The following is a 22520-nucleotide window of genomic DNA, read 5'->3' on the forward strand; positions in this document are numbered from 1 at the left end:
GGCCCTGGAAATGTACCTAAAAATAAATGAGAAAAACCCAAATTAAGTGATTTGTTTTTCATTTTTGTAGAAAATGTAAATCTAAGATGCCAGAGGAATTGCATCGTCTTTTAAAAAAAAAAAAAAAAAAAAAAACACATTTTGATTTATAGAAAATTTCTCTTCCTGTGCTTGCAGTGCCTCTTTTTATTTGAATTTATAAAACAAATGTGAGCTAAGCTGGCATTTTTAGTGGATATTTTGCATATCTCACAGAGATGTTGGCACTCAAAGGATTAAACCATCTTTGATTACAACAAATCCTGTGGTTAACGGCTATGCTGATACTTATTCCAGTGTCTTCTGCTGAAGCAGCTATGGTTATGCACCTTATAATTGTCCTCTATTGTATTCAAATGTAAGTCACTGTTTTGCTAATTTCTTTATGTACTCTTCAATTGGGAGCTGCAGATCCCTTGTGGCGCCATATAAATAAAGGGGCCTAGACACGGGGAGATTTGCTGAGCATTCTAAGCAATGATAGAACGCTTAGCAAGATCGCTCAGCACACAGTGATTTGTCAGCGATGTGTGCTGAGCGATCTGTCAGGACCAGTGTTGTTCTACGTTGAGAACACTGGCCCTGCCTGGCAATATTACTAGATATATCCAACATGCTAGATCGCCAGGACTTGACTGATAGAGCACCCCTTTTGTGATACGGCACAGCTGAACTTTTATGGCCCACAGGGCAGCCCTGCAGTAAAAAAAAAAAAAAAAAAAAAAATATTCAAAAAAATCCCCTTTAAGTGGTCCCCACAACAGTCCCTATATAGTAGCCCCCCTTAGTAGTGCCACTCTCCCCCTACAGCCATGTGATAGGGACCCGCTCTACCCCAAAGGATGCATAATGCTGCATGAAACTAATGCTGCCCATACACGCTGCTATGCGTGCTGTCCCGATGTGTGCTTTGAGGTGCGCGCTCCCGCGGCACCTCATCGCACAGTACAAAAAGTATGTGCTTGCACATACTTTTTGTACTTAGGTTTCATCACATTGCATCGCATTACATGCACAACGTGTGCACAGGCAATGCGATGCAATGTGATCCATGCTAGTACAGCACGGAAAGCACGCCCTCAGTTGCTGAGGAAAGTTGGTATTACTATGGTGTTCTACCATCTTTCAAACAACACCATACCACACCACACCATACCAAACTCATATTGATTCATAGATTAGGTTTATATTCCACCACGACAATGTACTAGCTTCCTCATCCGGAATTGTTGCCGCCAAATTGCATGAATTGCGTTATGAATTGTTGCTGCATCTACCGTACTCGCCAGACTTGGCTCCCTGGGACTTCTTTCTGTTCCCTGACCTGAAAACATGGCTCACTGGAAAAAAATTCAGCTCAAATGAGGAAGTCATCATCAAGACAGAAGCCTACGCGAGTTTGACAAATCATTATTTTGGAGGTTTAAAGAAATGGCAGGGACGTTGGGCAAAGTGTATTGCTGTGAAAGGAGATAATGTTGGAAAAAAAAATTTGTGAAACATTTTCATCTTCATTCTTAACACAGGTACTTATTGATCCACCCTCTTAATGTCTAATATCTACACGCAAACTAATAACTAATTAACTAAGAAGAAAAAATGTATATACTATACTGCAAAAGGCATCCTATTTAGTGTGCGTGCAAAATAAATATGGTGTGCTTTTTTAAAACTCATAGCAATGTTATTTCTCCAACACAGTTTATAACTTTTGCGCCAACCTGCATTTTTTCCCTTATAAATTTCTATTCTTTGTAAAAACTAAAATAGAAAGTTAATTGGGCAGATATGTTAATTCCAAAATCAAAAAAGGAGGCACTGCATGCACATTAAGAGACATTTTGTATAAATCAAAATTTCTGCCTTCTGCATTAACCCCTTGAGTGGTATGCCCAGAAATTTTCCAGGCTCAGCTGCGCTGCTGCAGCGGGCTGTCCTGGAAAATTTCCGGGCACACCACAAATATGAAATAGGTGTTCGCCAGTGGTGTCCAGGTGTGCACCACTGGCGCACCACCTCTTGAGCCCCCATTACATCCCCCAGCCCCCCCCCCCCCCCCCCCAATCACCTGTGCTCTGGCGATCTTACGCTGGAGCTCTTCTAACCCTTGCCACTCCCACAGCCTCTATCAGCCTGCCACCATTCATTTTGCAGCAATGACGTAGGCGGCAGGCTCGGGATGTTCAGGGTGGATCGGGGGGACTCGGGAGCACTCAGGCGCCCGAGTCCTCCCGAGCCGCCGCGAAACATCCCCGAGCCTGCAGCCTGTGTGATGACTGACAGGCGGCTTGGGCAGCGGCGGCAGGGGAGCTCCAGCATACTAACACCAGAGCGAAGGTGATGGGGGGGGGGGCTCCTAATGATTTGTGGTGGGTTTTGCTGGGGCAGGACAAACTTTCCCTGGTAGGTTTGTCCTGCTGCAGCAAAACCCACCACTCAAGGGGTTAACAGATAGTACAATTCCTCTGGCATATTACATTTACATTTTCTACAAAACTGAAAAATCACTTTATTTGGGTTTCTGTTATTTATTTTTAGGTACATTTCCATGCATTTACCATGTACAGTGCCATATTATCAGCACTTTATTCAACTGTTTTCAGTGAGCCCTTTTGCTTGTGCCTTTAAATAGAATACATAGTATATTGGATAGACAGAGAGAGATATAGAGGGATAGATAGATAGATAGATAGATAGATAGATAGATAGATAGATAGATAGATAGATAGATAGATAGATAGATAGGATAGAAACTAGGTTAAGATTAAAGTTTAAATGTGTTTTCCAAACATAATTTAAGTCTTTATGTCTGATGGACCCAGCCACAACTGAAAATCCAATTTTGTTTCTTATCCTTCCCTTGTCAGCTGCATTTTCCCCAACTGACCTTGGTTACTGATTTACAATACTGCTTGAGACACAAATATTCTGGACAGAGCCTTTAAAGTGAAAAATGTTCTTTAATGTTTCAGTAATATATACAATGGGCAAAAGGAAACTGAATTCCAAAACACAAAAACCGAATGTGCAGAATGCAAGTTATGTCTGCATACAGCATCCAATAGCGATGGGATTATTTTACAGATGTAACTTTTTTACTTCTTAATTATGCAAACATTTATTTACCTTCAATATGTTAAATATGTTTTAAACGGAGTTCACATCTGCGCTCTCTATCGCCTCTCTCTCTGTATATGCTATCACTGACCAGATGTTTCTGTTCATGTGTGATGCCATCTGTAGTTCACTGTGTGTGTGTTACTTCCTTCTGAGGAGATCACCTGGATTCCACTGTTACATGACCAGACTGTCCACTGTATGTACCTGCTTAGTCTGCTGCCACTGTACAGTACATCACTGTGAGAACTGCTGTAACTCTGCATTCTGCAATAAATCTGCAGCCCTTTTTAAGGCCTAACTCATACTTACCTACATTCTGGCTGCCCTTTCCGGGAGAGGGCAGCCAGCTCAGGGTGGGCAGGGCTTTGGGGAGTGAAAAGGGGTGGGGAGAGGAAGAGCCACACGGATGGCGACTTGCTTGTGGGCGTGGTCAGAACGATTGTACCGTTTTAGCCACGCCCCTGATGTACAATGAAATTTTTAAAGGCATTGCACTGCAGTTGGCGGGGCTAAAATGGCGCGATTCGCATCATTTGACCCACGGACCCCCCACAATGAGGGTTGGGGGGGTCACAGGTGCAAGGGGGGGGAGGGTGTCGCGGGAGCCGGGCGGCTTTTCCGGGAGGGGGACCCAATTTCCGGGACCCTCCCGGCCATTCCGGGAGGGTAGGCAACCCTGGCCCAACTTCATGTGCAGATCTGGTGCTTACATATGGTCCTATCACAAAAGTACAAATAAACACCTGCTGTGAGTGCATAGTGCATACTGCATTGCTACCTTCTCCAAATATCCATTATCCAAATTATTCCAAAAACCATACATTCCAGAAAGTGAAAACTTTTTTTTTACCTTGCTAAGAGAACTTCTGGGTACATCTGTAAAAGCACTACAGAGGACATGATATGTAACTGGCACTAAATGTGTGCGAGGACATGGTTGCTTGGCATTTAAATTCAGTATCTGAGATAGGACACAAACTTTGTTTTATGCTTTGAAACCTTGTTTCATGCACAAATAAAATATGTTAGTGTGTATTTAATGTGGTTGATGTGTTTATACAACAAATGCAATTTTATTATTCTGTATTTCAGAATATTTTTAGATATTTTTTTAATAATATATAGTTGCAACAGAGGACATTACACTGAAGCAATCATCAGGGTGGCAGAGGTTTATATACTCTAAGAAAGGCACATGAGGCGAGAGGGAGCTTACATTCTAAAGGGTTGCCGGACGGGTTCCCGACAGTCGTTTACTTGACGTCGGGATCCCGACTGTCAAAACGCTGACAGCCGGGTGCCCGACGGCCACCCACTATTTTCCCTCGTGGGGGTCCTCGACCCCCATAGAGGGAGAATAGAATAGGTAGCTCGCGTAGCGAGCCACCGAGCCCGCAAGGGGCTTTTTTGCGCTCACCATGCTGTCTGACTCCAGGCAGTCGGGATCCTTCTCGCCTTCCCATACCACACCCATTCTAAAGGGGAAGGTTAGACAGACTGGGGTGACACAGAAGGGGAGGAAGTGACCATAAACAGGTTAGGATGAGAGATGGTCAGGTTTTATGCAGGAGGGTGGGAAAAGGTCAGCTTAGTCTTTGATATTTTAAGTCTAAAAAAGCGCTGGGTCATCTAAGAGTAGCAGAGTGACAGTTGGAGATATGAGTGAGGATAGAGGGAGAGAGATCAGGAAAGGAGCGGTAGATTTCAGTATTATCAGCATAGAGGTGATAGTGGAAGTCAAGTGAGCAAGTGAGCTCACCCAGAGAGGACGTATAGAGATAGAGAAGAGGGCCAAGAATAAAATGTTGGGGGACACCTACTATAAATGGAAGAGCAGGTGAGGTTAAGTCATTAGAGTTACAGCTGTGCATTTTAAAAAAGCATAAAGAGAGATATTCAAAGTTTTAGCAGTTGTAGAGATGGTGACATCACAGATGAATAGCCAGATAAAGCAGCCAAAAAAATTACTCCATAAATCACACAGGTTTAATACAATATCAATATATCAATATTATCAATACATTTGTGCATGAACCAGTTGTGTAGCAACAGGGACCCATCTCTATCAGTATCCAATAGGGACTTGTGTGTTCATACCTTTGTTGCTACAGTCACGAATAGTGAGCCCAACCCATAGCCCATTGGGCAATCAATATCATGCTGGCATACCACATGTCACGTGGTCCAGCAATATGCGTTTTGTAATTCACTTAATAGTGTACATTCAGTTTTGTTATGCAGCAATCGCCACTTAGAGCCACCTGAGGAGTCCACCCACCAGCAGCACACTGCCTGTGACCTGGTGTCTCGGCGTTCACAGTGCAGTGTATCACATGACCCGGAATCCCCGGTGTCATGTGGCGTCTCTGTGTTGGAGGTGTGGGGTGTCACGTGCTCCGACATCATAGCGCGCTTCTCTGTGGCTCAGGTCTGTCAGCCAATTGTATCTTCGTGACTATGAGTCAACTGTGTATCTATGATGGGGGAATGGGATATAATCCCAGAGTAATGGTTGCCATGAAGTATGTTAAAGAAATGGAAATCTCAGTAAACCTAGTTTACAATTTTTTTTGAATTTTGAAAGAGGTTTTAAATACAGATGTGTTCACATCCATCCTCATACCACACCAAATAGCTATGAACTATTCTACTCAGGATTAGTGCTTTGCAACAGCTAAGTATGTACTGTATCTGGGAACCATACAGCAAGAGCTCACAATCATCTTACAAGAAATTCCTGATGTTTGATTTCAGTTGAGTTATGTCTATCACCTAAGAAAATATTAACTTCATGAGAATTGGGAGTAGATTTAATTGATGTTGAAACTGCTGTCTTGTCGTTAATAGGTCGGAAGGGGTTCCAAACTATTCAGTGCTAGCTGTTTTATTTTGTCAGGTTGGAATGTTGAAATGTCGGATTGAGGGAGGACTGTGCCGGATGAGCAGCAGCAGTTTACGCAGCATCACCCTGTCCGCTGCCACCCGCTACGCTCACCTATCCCACCACCGCTCTGCTCTCACCCGGCTCACACTGCCTCCGCCCGTTGCGCATCAATCAGCGGCCAAAACCGACATCCGGATTTGCCTGCTGCATTCAATAATAGATGGTGGTTCCATTAAATCATAAGAGTTTCAGAACGGATCAGACATCCATTGAATATACCCCTTGGTCTGCTATGTTGTTACACCATAAGAATCTAAAAGTTTAAGCATCCGAGTTTATGTTTCAGATGTGTGTAACTAAATTATGGAACTTTTGATGTAGAATTACTTTAGCATTACCACTATCTAGGGCAGTGGTCTCAAACCTTTTTTGGGGCGTGAGCTACTCGAGACAAAAGGAACTGCCTGAAAAACTACTAAAAAAAAATAATACATAAATCTGCCTAATAATCGAAAAATGCCCTTTACACATTATGCCACACAGTGTAATGCCCCAGACACAATGTGCCATGCACTGCAATGTCCAATATGCCACATACATACCTCCCAACACAGGAGGCAGATGAGAAGGGACATCTGCGCGTGCTGAAGCACGTGGCCAAAACTACGGGGCATGAGCTACTATCGTGGTACCCCTGCGAGGCCACATTCCCCATGCCCCCTGCCTCTCTATATAGATGCTGTGTGCATGTGCATACCATCTATTCACCGCTGCTCCACCACAGGACACTGCTGGCCCCGAGTGGGACACAGGACAGCCCCCAAAAAACGGGACTCGCCCGTGAAAATCAGGACATTTGGGAAGTGAGAAAGCCTGCAAATCAGGGACAGCTAGCCCGCCAAGAAGCATATTTTGCTGAAGGTTGGCATGTGCAAGCCTTCAGCATAACATGCTTCATGACAGGCTACCGGTACGCGTCCTACGACCTTTTCATACCCCCACTATCCACGTCGGCGTGGAGATGATTTTATAAAGTGTGTCGTGGCGAGCCCCGCGAGGGGACGCGGATACCTTCACAGGTATCCGCGTCCCCTCCCAGGCTTCACAGGTATCCGCGTCCCCTTGCTGCGCTCGCCACACTTCGGGCTCGGTGGCTCACTGCACTCGCCACACTTTATAAAATCAACTCCACGCCAACGTGGATAGTGGGGGTATGAAAAGGTCGTAGGACGCGTACCGCCGCCACACTTCGGGTACACATTTATACTTGAAGGGGTGGCGTGGGGGTGCATTTAAGCATTGTAAGCACCCATTAGGGTGCTTATACAATTTAATATCATATATGGGTCAAAATCGCATAGCATGCCATCGGGGGGATGGCATGCGATTAAAAAAAAATATAAATATCGGGCGACTAATTATCGTGGGCTCCGTGCTAGTACACAAGTACCCATCAGACTTGGTCTATTTTCACCTTATAAGCAGCAAAGGTCACAAATTGGGCCGTATTCTAGTTGACTCGGATGGATGCGAATTTTCGGACGGCCACTGAGTATTCTTAGACCCGCCTACCTCCGCCCGAATGCGGTAAGACCCCGAGCGAACGGACCGCAAGTGGATGTTTCATGTGAACAACTCCCCCATCTGTGCGAACTTCCCCCATCCTTCGATGGTCCCTGACCATGGAGTGATGGACCGAGCAGTCAGACCGCTCTGGACATTTCTCCGTGCGAAAGCAGGGATATGGGCGGGCAGCTGGCATCCGGCTATGTCAGCTTTTCGGCCCCCACACGTGTGTCACGGCCAGATTACCATACGTACGCCCTGCTTTTTCATGGGAAGGCCCATGAAATGTGGGGTGTACGCATATGGTAATGAGCCCAAACAACCCTTCACACCCCTCTCCACCCTCTGCTCGGATTGTTCCGACCGATCGTTTTCTGTACGGAATTCACTCCGTATTCAGACGTGCGCGGCGTTCACACATGTGCAGAAACGCCTCTACACATGCGCAAACACAATACATCGGCCGTCCGACCGAACACGCAACCATCCGACAATCAGAATAAGGCCCATTGTGTAATTATGGCAATCACAGTGAGAGCCCATGCACTTGGCCTGGACACACCGGGGATGTAAGAGTGGCTTAGCCATGTTTAAAATTACAGTAGCTCCCCGGGCAATGAACCAGATTAGAAGTATCATTCAGGCCACCAAATCTTTCCTTCTGCACACCTGATGCCTGGCCATAGCCATTCAGCTGAGTTTTGACATCCTTAAATGGGATCCCTACAATTGCAGTCCCAAGTGGCCACAGTCCAACATTTAATTTATATTGATATAACACACATGTCCACTCAACTCTCATGAAAGAAGTGTACACACATAAGTAAACCCACAAGCATACAGCATAGATAATTTTACTACTACTACTACTACTACTAGGTTTAACTATTTTTCATTGTATAAGAAAGGATCTATGAGGGCACTTATGCAAAGTCATAGGATGTGTTTAATACTTGTTCCAATTGAAGATTTAATGTCATTAACATGTATGAGAAGGAAAGGTTCAATATAGATGTATCCTCATTTATCTTTGCTACAGTCACACTGACCAGCCCTCTCTCAGCGCACCTAGTCCCGCGACGTTTTGCAAGCATCAGGCATAATTTTTGCCAAAGAGGAGTCTAATGCTGTGTACACACAGTCCGATTTTCTTTCCGATGTTGACGATATAGTCAACATCGGATCGGCATTGGATTGGAATCGGATGCAGATCGCAAGGGTTTTAACCCTTGCGATCCCGATCCGATCCCGATGCGCGTTCACGTATCGCAAGCCAGAAAGTCTTGGCTGCCTTGACTATATAGTGCAGATCTGCACTATATAGTCAAGATTGTATGCAATCGGATGTGCCTTAAGATCCGATCCCGATCCGATCTGATCGGATCGTGGATCGCATCTTAAGGCACATCTGACCGTGTGTACACACCTTTAGTCATCACAATGCAGCTAGGATGCACCAGGATACTTATATTATTACTTTCATATGTAACACTTTCTATATCTGTGCGCGACAGAGTCTCCGTATCTGTATATGAAGCGCTACAAAGTAGCCGCTAAACTTCCACTGTGCTCCATATACAGACTCTGTTTTACACAATGGGCCTGATTCTGGTTCACTCGCAAAAGCTAATTCTCTCTCTTTAATGGGCAAAACCATGTGCACTGCAGGTGGGGCAGATGTAACATGTGCAGAGAGCGTTAGATTTGGGTGGGGTTTGTTCTTCAAACTGATATCTACAATGCAGTGTAAAAATAATGCAGCCAGTATTTACCCTGCACATAAAACAAAATAACTTTCCCAAATGTAACTCTCTCTGCACATGTTACATCTGCCCCACCTGCAATTCACATGGTTTTGTCCACCAGAGACACAATTTGATTTTGTGAGTGAACCAGAATCAGGCCCAATATACAAGTGTCACATAAATAAGGTAAATTTGCACAGTCTCCAAGGTCCTGGGTTTGCGACTAACGTACGTTTGGCAAAAAAAAAAAAAAGATGCCCGACAATAGCAGATTACCACAGAACCAGGTAGGTCACTTGTGCCAGGCTTCGCTGAGTGGCATATTGAGGCTAGATGAATGGGGACTCACCTGTAGTAGTTACATTTAGGGGAGAACATTTAAGAACGAAGCATAAGCTTCATTTGTTAGTTCTTAGAACAAGGTTTTCAACAACCGAGCAAAACAAAATAATAATATAGGGATGGCAAAATTCATAATAAAACCACCAGTACTTTTCTGTGATCTGCTTGGACCATCTACTAACAAACTCTACAGTTAAGAAATTTTGTTATATTCATTGGAGCAATGTATTTATGCCATTAGCTAGACCAGTGATTTTCAACCTTTTTCAGGTCGCGGCACACCAGACAAGACTTCAAAATTGCCAAGGCACACCAACATTTTTTAATCAGATATTCCGAAAATATTGCGCACTTGTAAGTAGGGTTACCACCTTTTTGTTGAGAGATTCCCAGACATTGGCCCACCCCCTGACCCGCCCCAGTCCCGCCTTATGTTGATTTTTTTAAACCTTTGCTTCAATTTCATTCTTGATTTTGCATACCATAATGCCAGTTACATGTTATATCACACACATTAATGGCCATTACAAGTTATGCCACACATTGTGATGCCAATTACAAGCTATGCCATATACCGCAATGGCCATTACACATTATGCCAGGACTCAACAAATTTCTTGCAAACGAGGGACAATATGGACAGTGCGCGCCGAAGGCGTGCAACAAATTTTTCAACATAATACCAACACACCGCACACCCATTATATAGTATACCACATGCCATAATGCCCATTACATGTTAAGCCACACACCGTAATGCCCATTGCACATTTTAGTGAACTTTGTAATTCCGATTACACATAAGCCCACACATGATGCCCATGACATACTATGTAACACTCCGCAATGCCCATGACATACTATATAACACTCCGCAATGCCCATGACATACTATATAACACTCCGCAATGCCCATGACATACTATATAACACTCCGCAATGCCCATGACATACAATATAACACTCCGCAATGCCCATGACATACTATATAACACTCCGCAATGCCTATGACATACTATATAACACACCGCAATGCCCATGACATACTATATAACACTCCGCAATGCCCATGACATACTATATAACACTCCGCAATGCCCATGACATACTATATAACACTCCGCAATGCCCATGACATACTATATAACACTCCGCAATGCCCATGACATACTATATAACACTCCGCAATGCCCATGACATACTATATAACACTCCGCAATGCCCATGACATACTATATAACACTCCGCAATGCCCATGACATACTATATAACACACCATACACATTTGACACATAAGTGCCACTTACCTACATGCTCAATGCTAGGGGCTTCATGCTCGATGCCAAGGTGGACTGAATTTGCTCGTTGCCAAGGGGGACAGAACTGTGCAGTGGCCCACTCCTGGCTCCCGTACGCTATTTGCAATTCAATGCACCGCCAGTAGTGTGCGGCAGGGAGGGAACAGTAGGGTGGGAGGGTATCTGCAGTGGGGTGGGAGGGTGGCTGGGAGGGTATCTGCAGTGGGTGGGAGGGTGGCTGGGAGGGTATCTTCAGTGGGGTGGGAGGGTGGCTGGGTGAGTGCAGGAGGGTGGGAGAGTGGGTGGGAGTACACCATACTTAGCCAGCCGATGGTTAGCCGGCCCGCTCACCTCACCCCCCCCCCCACCTCCTCCCAGTGTGCGTCCGTGTGCAAACCCCCCTCCTGTCTGTGCTGACACGCCGACGACCCCTCCCCCCTGTCAGTGTGCGTCCATGTGCGCACCGCCCGCCCGCTCACGGCTCCCCCGCTATGTACGGGAGAGAGACGTGCTGTGCTGCTATGTAATATTCATATCTCCCGCTGCTGGACCACTAGCCAATGGGCGCTCGCGGTCCAGCAGCCACCAGTTGATTGGCTGCTGGACCGCAAGCGCCCATTGGCTAGTGGTCCAGCGGGATATATGATTATTGCATAGCAGCACAGCACGTCTCTCGAGTCCCGGACAGTGCACAGCGGGGGAGCCGAGAGCGGGCGGGCGGTGCGCACATGGACGCACACTGACAGGGGGGCGGGCGGGCGGGGAAGCATTCCCGGACAGCCACTCAGCGCCGCGCGACCACACACAACCCACAACGTCCAGCATGATGCCGAGCCGCCTGCCCGTCCCCCCTGTCAAAGTGAAACTCCGCTTGTGTGTCGCCGTGACCCGAGGCATGGCGGCACACCTGTCAGCTGGCCGCGGCACACCGGTTGAAAATGTCTGAGCTAGACCCTACCTTAGGAAATAATAAGACCAGGAGAAGTCATTACACTTTTGCCTATAAATGAATTACTTGCATTTAAAGCGGAAAATATATTAAGATGAGCGTTCTATTCAAGATGGGACGTTGCCCATAGCAACCAATCAGATTCTATATATTATCTTCTAGAAGGTGCTAAATACAAAAGCAGAATCTGATTGAGCTATGGGCAAAAATCCATCTTCAATAAAACTCCCATCTTAGTAATTTACCCCATAGATCCCACACAGACCAAACTTTTGCACCCCTTGCAAGGCATAATCTTACCCCTATTATGCTGAGGCCCTTCAGATACTCCTGGCGTGGTTGAGCTTGAGGGACACATCCTGCTAGAACAACTTTTTTATTCTCCTCTTGTGCTTTTCTGAAACATAAGAAGTGATGACAGTTTAGCATACAGTACATACACAAATTATTTCGAATAATTGTCAAATGTCAACAGTCGACATGGACACAGTTTCCAGTGCACCGCATTGCTCTCTATGCTTCGGGTACTCGGCACCACACCCTAGTGTCTTGATGGCTAACCTTGACACTCCAGCTGTTGTTGAACTACACATCCCAGCATGCTCTGCTTCAATTTTGCTATTTGGCCATGCTAAATCTGATGCAGAGCATGCTGGGATGTGTAGTTCAACAACAGCTGGAGTGTCAATGTTAGTCATCAAGGTCCTGGTGGATGGTAGGGCATGAAATACCGCCTGTCGGCACATGTCGGCTCAAAAAAACTGTGAAAACCCCATGTCAACTTTTTGACTGTCGACCTTGACACTGTTGACCTAATGCTTGCGTTGACCTAATCACCTGTAGACCTAGACCCATGTCGACTAACTTGCTGTAGACCCAATGACCATATCCCATTTAACTATTCAATGTATAATAAATCTGTTTAAAACTTGAATATGCAGAGTTCCCATAAGGTTCAGTATGTAGCTCCCTGCTTTGCTCCAGCACAATAACAATGGTGAGAACACTCAAATAAACTCTTCTTATTACTCTTACAGATGTGCCCACATGGTTGCGCCAAACAGCCCTTGTATTCGCCAGGACCTGTGTGACTCAGCCTCACAGAACATCTTATTCTTAGTGGTTTTGCACATTTTCTATTTTTTTTCCAATATTTACTTAATAGTACTATCAGAATGAAACGTTGTTGTCCCAAACTCTTAAGCCAATATAAATGATATCCGGCCGACCGTGTCTAGCTCGACAGTCAATAGGTTGACATGGACGTGGTCGACAGACAAAATATCGAAGTGGCAATTAGCGACAGGAGTTATTTTTTTTTTTTAAATGATGGTCTCATTTGTTACTTTTCAATGCTTTATCATCCATGCAGATCCCAATTGGGAACAGTAGTGTTTGCCGAGCGCAGTGGTTGAAGAGCAAGAAACATTTGGTGAGTGAAAAACTTCATGGTCTAGGCCAGTGATGGCTAACCTTGACACTCCAGCTGTTGAACTACACATCCCAGCATGCCCTGCATCAGTTTTAGCATGGACAAATAGTAAAACTGTAGCAGGGCATGCTGGGATGTGTAGTTCAACAACAGCTGGAGTGTCAAGGTTAGCCATCACTAGGCACGGTCAACCCTTTAGAATATAACCAATATAAACATATGCAGACAAACATCTAGAGCAGGAAGAGGGAACATTCAGCCCTCCAGCTGTTGAACTACACATCCCAGAATTCCTTGCTACAGTTTTTCTATTTGGTCATGCTAAATCTATTGCAGGGCATGCTGGGATGTGTAGTTCAACAAAAGCTGGAGGGCTGAAGGTTCCCCATCCCTGATCTGGAGTAAAGGAGAGCACCAATGGCCTGAATAATCAATGACAAAGACCAAATATTTTAATATCTGAAAAATGTTTCAATAATATTTTGACATAAAATACTTCAGCATCAGTGTTTGAAAACAAAACTATGTTTGATGAAATATATAAAGAAGTCTGAAAATAAATAAATTGTAAAGACATGAAGTTTTTAAAGCTTATTTCGTAGACAACAGCTCTGTAGTCTGAACTGTCCCTACCTCTAGCACAACCTCGCCACCTAGTGGCTGCCAAACATGTAACATTCCGTTTGTGCCAACAGTTTCTGTTCTTCACAATCATATCACTTGAGTTCACTCTAGGCCACTGTTAAAATTTATTATGCATTAAAGTACTGAATAAAATGAACCATTATGTCCAATGTTATTAAAAGAAACAAAACAAATCCATGGACTGAGGCCAGATAAAGTGAACTTAAAATACTTTCAGATTATTATAGTTCATGTCTGGGATCTCAGCTTCCATCACAACTAGGTAGAACTAGAGAACAATAAAATTAAAGGAAAAACACATTTACAAAAAAAAGTCAAACATTTAGCACTAAGAACTAACAAATTCTTTACATTGTGCCACTACTAGTACACAAATCACACAAACTCGTACATTTTGGCCATTTTTGTTGCGCATGATATTTTTTCCTACACATGTTACTATTTGGCCATGCTAAAACTGATGCAGGGCATGAGGGGAGGTGTAGTTCAACAACAGCTGAAGTGTCAAGGTCAGCCATCACGGTCCTAGAGGAGTCTGCATAGTGTCCTTTAAATAATAACAGAGTGAAGGCTTAGCACTGCCACCTACAGGTAACAAATGCTACTTTCAATTAGCAGTAGTTTGTCATAAAGTACATGGGGTAAAGGTGCAATTACACGTTACAATTATTGTATACAATATTGCATCTCCGTTTTGCGATGAGATGAGATCTAGTACAAAAAGTATGTGCAGCACATACTTTTTGTACTAGATCTCATCGCAAAACCCGAGATGCGATATTGTATACAAAAATTGTAACGTGTATGGGCACCTTTAGGAATACTCAACTGTAGATAAAATAGACCAGACGTGGCACAATTTAAAGCTATCCAGTCATATGATCTAAACAATGAAATATATATGTGTACACCATGTAGCACTTACATTTTATTTTTAAATTACTTGAAATATATATATATATATATATATATATATATATACTTTGCATGAGAATAAAAATAGTTAATATTAAGATGATAAAATAAGTGATGGGAGAATGAGCTGAAACAGTGTAGAAGTTCAAGGGCTAATCCAGGCATGTCCAAACTACGGCCCTCCAGCTGTTGTGAAACTACAAGTCCCATCATGCCTTGCCAAGTTTTACTATTAAGGAATGCTAAAACTATGGCAAAGCATGCTGGGATGTGTAGTTTCACAACAGCTGTAAGGCCATAGTTTGGACAAGCCTGGGCTAATCCCTTTGTGAATTTGCAAATGGATGAAGTCACCATTTGTGTTTTGTATGACTTTGGTAAAAAAAAATGGGACAAATCGGCTAGTCTGTAGATTGGCGAAATCGGCTGCGGATTGTCGAAAACTGGCCGTGAATTCGACAACCCGTGGCCGTCATTTCCAACAACACAGATACGACTTAACTTTAACGGCAGCATTGAATAGGTGAGTGGCGATATTGAATACCCCCATAGTTACGGGGTTAATTTGAAGAATCACTTCATAATTTATTTATTATAATGTCACAACAAATATGCCAGGTCTCCTTGGTCTGTCCTCTCCCACCTCCCAAGGCTGCCAATCCTGTTCCCAGCATTGATTGCTGGTTGTTTTAGGCACATGGTTTGGGTCTTGGAAATCTGAAATGAAGTCAGAATTTGTGTGGCTAGTGCAACAATCTTTGGAGACACATACAGCTTGTACTACAGAGTGCTTGATCGGAGTCACTACAATGTCAACATTGCTATACACCACATATTGGGGGTCAATACAAATAGCAAATTTGGTGCAAAACTCTCCAGTACATTTCACAAATGTGCACACATGACAAATGTGCTATACAACTAAAATGCTTGTTCACAGCAAGAGTGCACAACATTTCTACAACACTCGACCTGGGGTAAGTGCATGAAAAAATGGGGAAACTATCCTGAACTCCAAAAAACTGCCTAAAGATGGTAGGACAATTTATAAGGTGCCCATACACTGTGCGTTTGCACCATGCAATGCGACACGTGCTCCCGCGGACTGCCTTCTGATCGCAGTGTATGCAAAATGCATGCGTTGCGATGCAACCTATACAGTGTGCGATCCTCGCACCTTGTATGGGCATCTTTACTATAATTTTGGGTTTAAAAAAAAAACAAAGTCAATAGTAATTGTTCAAGTAAAAATCTGGAATAACCACCTTTACCTCTCACCAGGAAGTTAGAAAAACCCCTCTTCCAGTAACCCTACACCTCTCCACTTACTTGTCTCACATAACTGACCCCATTGTTGAGCTTTTTAGTGAAATTTACCTTTAAAAGAAATATATTTCTTTTTGGGCCAAATTATGCTATTTAAACCCCTGTAGATGACTGATAACAGACTCACAGTTCCACACACATTCACTTCTTCCATAGGGTGGAATTCCTAAACATTGTGTAAACAATGATGAGGAGTATAATGAATAATAAGAAGGATATTTTTATTTATATAGCACTCTTTCTCCAACAGAACTTAAGGCACTTTTTCCATGAAGATAGAGATTAGTTGGTATTGGTTAATGTGGGTCAGCTCCTTAAGTTCCAAAACAGTAAGGAGAAGCATGAACATGAGTTACATGAAAAGTGGAGGGTTTAAAATGTATTAATAAACAGAGAAAGGTGTTATAACATCTCCTCCTGCCTGCCCATAGATGTAGTAATGCTACAGGAGTCACACTGGAAACAGGGTAAACCAAATGTTTTATGGGACTCTTGGATTACATAAAGCCTCTCTATTGATGTAATGGGCAGATGGAATTGGCCTAAACAACAGTTCAGTAACTTGATCATTTATAAGTGAGGAGTTTCTGCCAACAAAGGAATGGAGTTCTATAGGAAGATAATTAATAATATCTGCTAAATTATAACCCAGTATTATAACTCACAACACGAAAAAAAAAAAAAAAAAAGCCACCTTTTAACCTTGTCGACCTTTAGACCGGATACCATCAGGAGTCATCAATACACTGAACAATGATTGCAACCAGTCTGTATGCTTCAAATCATGCAACAGTTACCTGGGGGCATTTTATAGCATACCAATTCGTGAAGTTGGAGGGGGAGGAGATTGTGTAATTTAGTAAAAAAAAAGTCACACCTGCACTAGGACTGATTAATAACCAATGCCATCAGAGTGCAACTACAATGTCAAACATAATCAAAGAGGCTGGGCAAACACTCTTGTGGTCATCAATGACATACACGTAATTATTATGCAAATACAAGCCACTTCCTCTTCTATCCAGCACAGTATACAGTACCTCCCCTGAACAGGAACCGATCTGCCCATAAAAACCAATGGAGCTATGCAAGTAGCAGAGCCCAGAGAGCACAGTGAAGTGTTAAGCTGTGTACACACGGGGGCGATAGGGGCTGAAATTGCTGGGAATATGGCAGCTGGCGACCATATTGCAAGTGATGGGAGTGTGCCCCGGCGATAAATCGCCGGGTGCGCGCTCCCGTTTTCAGCCCCATTCTAATCGCTGGTCGCAGGAGCTTGCTCCTGTGACCAGCTGTTTACCTCTGCGGCTCCCCCCGGCAGAGGTTCGCTTTCATCAGCGACCATCTCTGGTCGCTGATGAAAATGAGAAACTGAGCAATATATTGCTAGCAATATATCTCCCCCGTGTGTACACAGCTTTAAAGCTTGGCTTGGAAGTGAGGCTGTCAGACCAGAGTACTTGCACCTGAAGCAGTTCCTGCATCAATCATAGCTCTACAGCTAGGATTTGCTCCCCAGAGTACATAACATCCAGTGTGTGCACAAATAAGAAGCAGACTGGCAATAAGACAGAAAAATAAGGGTAAAAACCACAACAACTTCAACTAATAGAACACAAAGATTAAATCCCACGACTTTATGAATAAATTGTATTGGGTACAGATTAAAATGATCTATGGTTTCTCCTAAAACCCCTTTTAGACATACTACCCGGGAATTACCCAGCATTTTGACTGCTGGGTCAATTTCCCGGGTGCAGCCTGCACCCTTTCACACTTACAGCAGAAAATTACCAGGTGAAGCAGTTCTACCCAGTAATTTGCTGAAAAACCCAGGTTATTCTCATGTCTGAAAGGGTCAACCCAGATCTTAAATCCCGGGTCCTCAACCTAGGTAAAAATAAGGGTCAGATACCTGGGTTTTAACACCTGGGATGACCCTTTCAGACATACCCGGGTTGATCCACGTTCATGTGCAAAAACCTGGGATTTTGCTGTATGTCTGAAAGGGGTATAATTTAAGCAGTCTCCAATACAAGCCAACTTCTACTATGTCCTTGCTGATCTACAATAATTATACAATGATAAAGCACATGACATCATCACATACCCGCTTTCTAGAAAAACGGCACCCCAGACTATCAACATTTTTTACAGCACCTTTAGGATAAAAGAACAGTACATTATGGATTTATTTAGAAGAAAAGGTAATTAAATAAATGGTGCCTACCTATCATCCTTAGGGTCAGTTGTGTGGTGGTGTACAATTGTGCTTTTGTTGGTCTACCTTTTATATGGGTAGTAGCCACTAGCACTCTTTTTTCCTATCACTTTGCCCATTAATAACGAAGGTCGACATGCATTAGTTCAACCACTGAAGATCGACAGGCCTTAGGTCGACAAATGAAGAAGGTCAACACGGCTTTAGGTTGACAAGGCCATTAGGTCAACATTGGGAAGGGCAACAGTCAAAAGGTCAACATGGATATGTTTTTGTCCCAACACAGTCGACATGGACACCGAAGATGTGCACTGTGCCCAATGCTTCGGGCTCGGTTCCACGCTATGCTTGGCGCACTACTACATTCTCCCTGCACACCCTAGTGGATGGTAGGGCATGAAATACTGCCTGTCGGTACATGTCTGTTCCCAAAAGAACACGAAATACACATGTCAACATTTTGAATGTTGACATTCCCAATGTCAAGCTTATGCTTGTGTTGACCTAATGACACATCGACCTAAAGCCATGTCGACCCTGTTCATGTGTCGAACTAATGCATGTCGACCTTTTGACTGTTGACCTAGTGTCCGTTGACCAAATACATTGATTTGCTCCAAGACCACAAACCCACTCGAGAGCTCCCCATTAACTGTATAGTGCGTACACATTAGACGTTAAAATATCATTAACGATAGCCATTATTGGGCACAGCCTTTAAAATATTGTGTAATGTGTGCTCACCATCAAGGTTAATGGTGGAGCAGCGCCTTGACAAACAGACTGTACAGTGGTTAATCAGTTTATTTCATAAACATAGAAACCGTCTCCATACAGCAACGCACAACAGTTATTGTAGCATTACCTCCACTTCTTTCACTACCACCAATTGGAATGCAAAAGTATGAGCCCAAGCAGAACACTGATTTTTCTTATTAGTATTATTTAATGAGTCTTCTTCAAAACAACAAAAGCCAGAAAAATGATTTGTTCTTTATAAATTCAAGGTAGTTCAGGATGGGTATTAGAAAGGCTTTTATCCTTCAAAACATGAATGCTAATGAGAATAATACCTCATGGAATCTGTAAGTGAAAAAAATAAATACATTTTCCTCACACATCCTTCAAATTCTTCAATTAAATGAACTTTACCTTGAACTATTATTTTAATTGCATCAGGACAGAGTTTCTGGAAATTCACTGCCATCTAAAAATTAATTTACATGACATGCATTTGAATAGAAATGCAATTAGGCGGCATATTCTTGCCTTTCCCCCCACGCAGAAACTTTACTTTTGATCTGCTGCCTGTTTGTAAACAGATGGGGATTTTAACTTAAGGCGAGACATAGAAAGCATTCTCAGCCAGTCATAATGTTACACAGAGCGAGAGAGCAAGGAAGAAATAGGTATCAGTCTGATAGAGGAGGGCATGCTGTGCTGTCACATTACAGAGAGACAAAAAAAAAAACTGTTTACACATTATAGAAATAAACAAAATGGTGATCAGACTGAATAATCAGCCATTTCTTGCCAATTCTGCTCAAGTTGCTACTGTTCTACAGATATAATCACTTGTGCTGTACAGCATATCTCAACTGATTGGTTGGTTGTAGCATGACCGCACTGTATTCTAGGAAAGTTCTGCAATTTGAAATTGAGATGCAATAAAAAAAATAGAATTTTCTCCACCTTGAATTATAATACTAAATTAATGACAGGCTCGGTTGGTACACTCCCAAGGAGCAAAATCTTGTGTGCCCACACTATAAACGCTAGACCACCAAATCACAAATCAAAAAAGATAAATACATATAATTATAAGATAAGATAGTATTTTATTGTCATTGTAAAACAAAGATTGTAAAACAACGAAATTATAATCTTGGACACAGAAAAAGCAAATTAACAAGTTTGGTTAAAATCAGTAACTGCAGCTGGGAAAAAGCTTTTTTTTCAAACGCGAGGTTCTGGACCTAATGCACCTTAACCGTTTATTCGATGGTAATTTTAGAGGCGCTCAAGTCCGTACTTCATGTATGTTAGGGAAATTGATGTCCCACACGGTATATATGGGTAGATTCATTCTTTGACCCAGTGATGCTCAGAAAAAGAAAGAACAGAGGGGTATGTGGTACAGTATGTTCAGATAAGTGAAATGGAAGGCAAATAAAGGGTGGCGTACCCAACTCAGAAATATCATTAATATAGACTTGCACGCAGCTCCTGGCTCCCCACCTCTTGAGATCTACCAAAGCAGATATTACCATAAGAGTAGAATACTAGGACCATAATGAAACATGCTCATATAAAAATGTGTGGTGATAATCATGAAGCAGTTTCTTTGGTGGAAGCCATAACAGATACAGTATCTCAGATCTTTCACAACCCTCCGTGGAATAGGAAGGTAAACACAATATTTGATGACATAGGCCAATATTTAACAGTATCAAAACTGAATACTGGCCTATGTCACCAAATATAGAAATAGGCGTGAGACTCTGGCTCAGAATGTGCAGCAGCGTTGAACAGATCAGCATGGTGAGGGAAGCAGCAAATATATATATATATATATATATATATGATATATATAACGATGTAGGAGTAGCACTCCTCGACAGAGTAGAACGTGCGGTGCCCTCCAACAAGCTCCTTATCAGGGAGCCTAGATACAGGTACTTCAGTGGTGGCACTTGTCGAAAAAAAGTTAGAGACACGGCCTTTTGCATCAATGTTTAAAATCTTTTATTATATCCTTCTTCTTTAGGACATGTCCTGAAGAAGCAGCATATAATAAAAGCTTTGAAACGTTGACGCAAAAGGCTGTCTCTTTAACATTTAAGAGAAATATGTGCGCAATAACCTTTAAAATTAAATGTCCATAAATCAATGAATGGAGGGGGTTGATTGTGAATAGCTGGCACTCTGGGTTCACTTGCAACCCAGCTGCTCCCTCGATACCTGGATTCACAGGTTGTAGTAATCTAAAAGAACAAATGGGAGTGCTCCATAGTGCAATATCATAAATGACAACTTTTATTATTTAAAATGATCCATGCAAGGAAAAGTTCAAGGTAACATAACACAACACACGGTTAGACACAACGGAAGTGTTTACAAGCGTAGTTCACTGTGACCCGCACAGCATGTCGGAGTGGTTACACTCTTTCCGTGTTCAGCAAGCAGATGCCGCCAGGCCACGCCCCTACGTGTTTCGTCACTGGGGACGTTGTCATTTATGATCTTGCACTATGGAGCGCTCCCATTTGTTATTTTAGAATATATATATATATATATATATATATATATATATATATATATATATATATATATATATACACACAGTTATGTTCAAAATTATTCAACCCCCAATGCTGTAAAGGGGTTTAGGGACTATAGTGTACATTTGGAATTGTATTCAGAATGAAATCCTACAAGGACGTTTTAAAGAACCAAATGCAACTAAAATGACATCAATTGTTTATATAACACAGTAGTAAATGTGTATTTTGTGGTTTCTTCATTGCCACAATTATTCAACCCCTTAAAGACTACCACTCTGAAGAAGAGAGGTTAATTCTGGTGTTTTCAATCAGGTATTGAAAACACCTGTGGATGTCACCGAGCACCAATCAAGCATAATAAACACCAATTAGGCAGCTTTAGAATGACTGTGATACTCAGCTCCTTCTAGACATTTACTGGTGTGGTTACAAACATGGTGAAGTCAAGAGAATGGTCCAGGAAGACAAGAGAAGAGGTGATTTGTCTTCACAGGAAGGGCAATGGCTATAAGAAGATTGCAAAGAAGTTAAACATACCAAGAGACACCATAGGAAGCATCATTCGCAAATTCAAGGCAAAGGGCACTATTGAAATGCTACCTGGTCGTGGAAGAAAGAAGATCCTGACTTCGACTGCTGTGCGCTACCTGAAGCGTAGAGTGGATAAAAGTACCCGTGTGACTGCTGAGGAACTGAAAAAAGATTTGTCAGATGTGGGTATAGAAGTTTCAGCTCAGACAATAAGGCGCACACT

At 42.8% G+C, this 22520-nt stretch overlaps 1 protein-coding gene across 2 annotated transcripts in view; it reads right to left on the reverse strand.

Annotated features, from left to right (window-relative positions):
* CDKAL1 (CDKAL1 threonylcarbamoyladenosine tRNA methylthiotransferase) overlaps positions 1-22520 on the reverse strand; it is a 794854-nt gene that overhangs the window by 612029 nt on the left and 160305 nt on the right. For both annotated transcript variants that reach the window (XM_083187848.1, XM_083187847.1), the window contains exon 5: positions 12244-12340. In XM_083187848.1, the coding sequence (XP_083043974.1) occupies positions 12244-12340 (97 nt within the window). The remainder of the gene's footprint in view (positions 1-12243; positions 12341-22520) is intronic.

The sequence above is a fragment of the Crinia signifera genome, chromosome 5 (assembly GCF_055691185.1).
Source record: "Crinia signifera chromosome 5, ASM5569118v1, whole genome shotgun sequence".
NCBI lineage: Eukaryota > Metazoa > Chordata > Amphibia > Anura > Myobatrachidae > Crinia > Crinia signifera.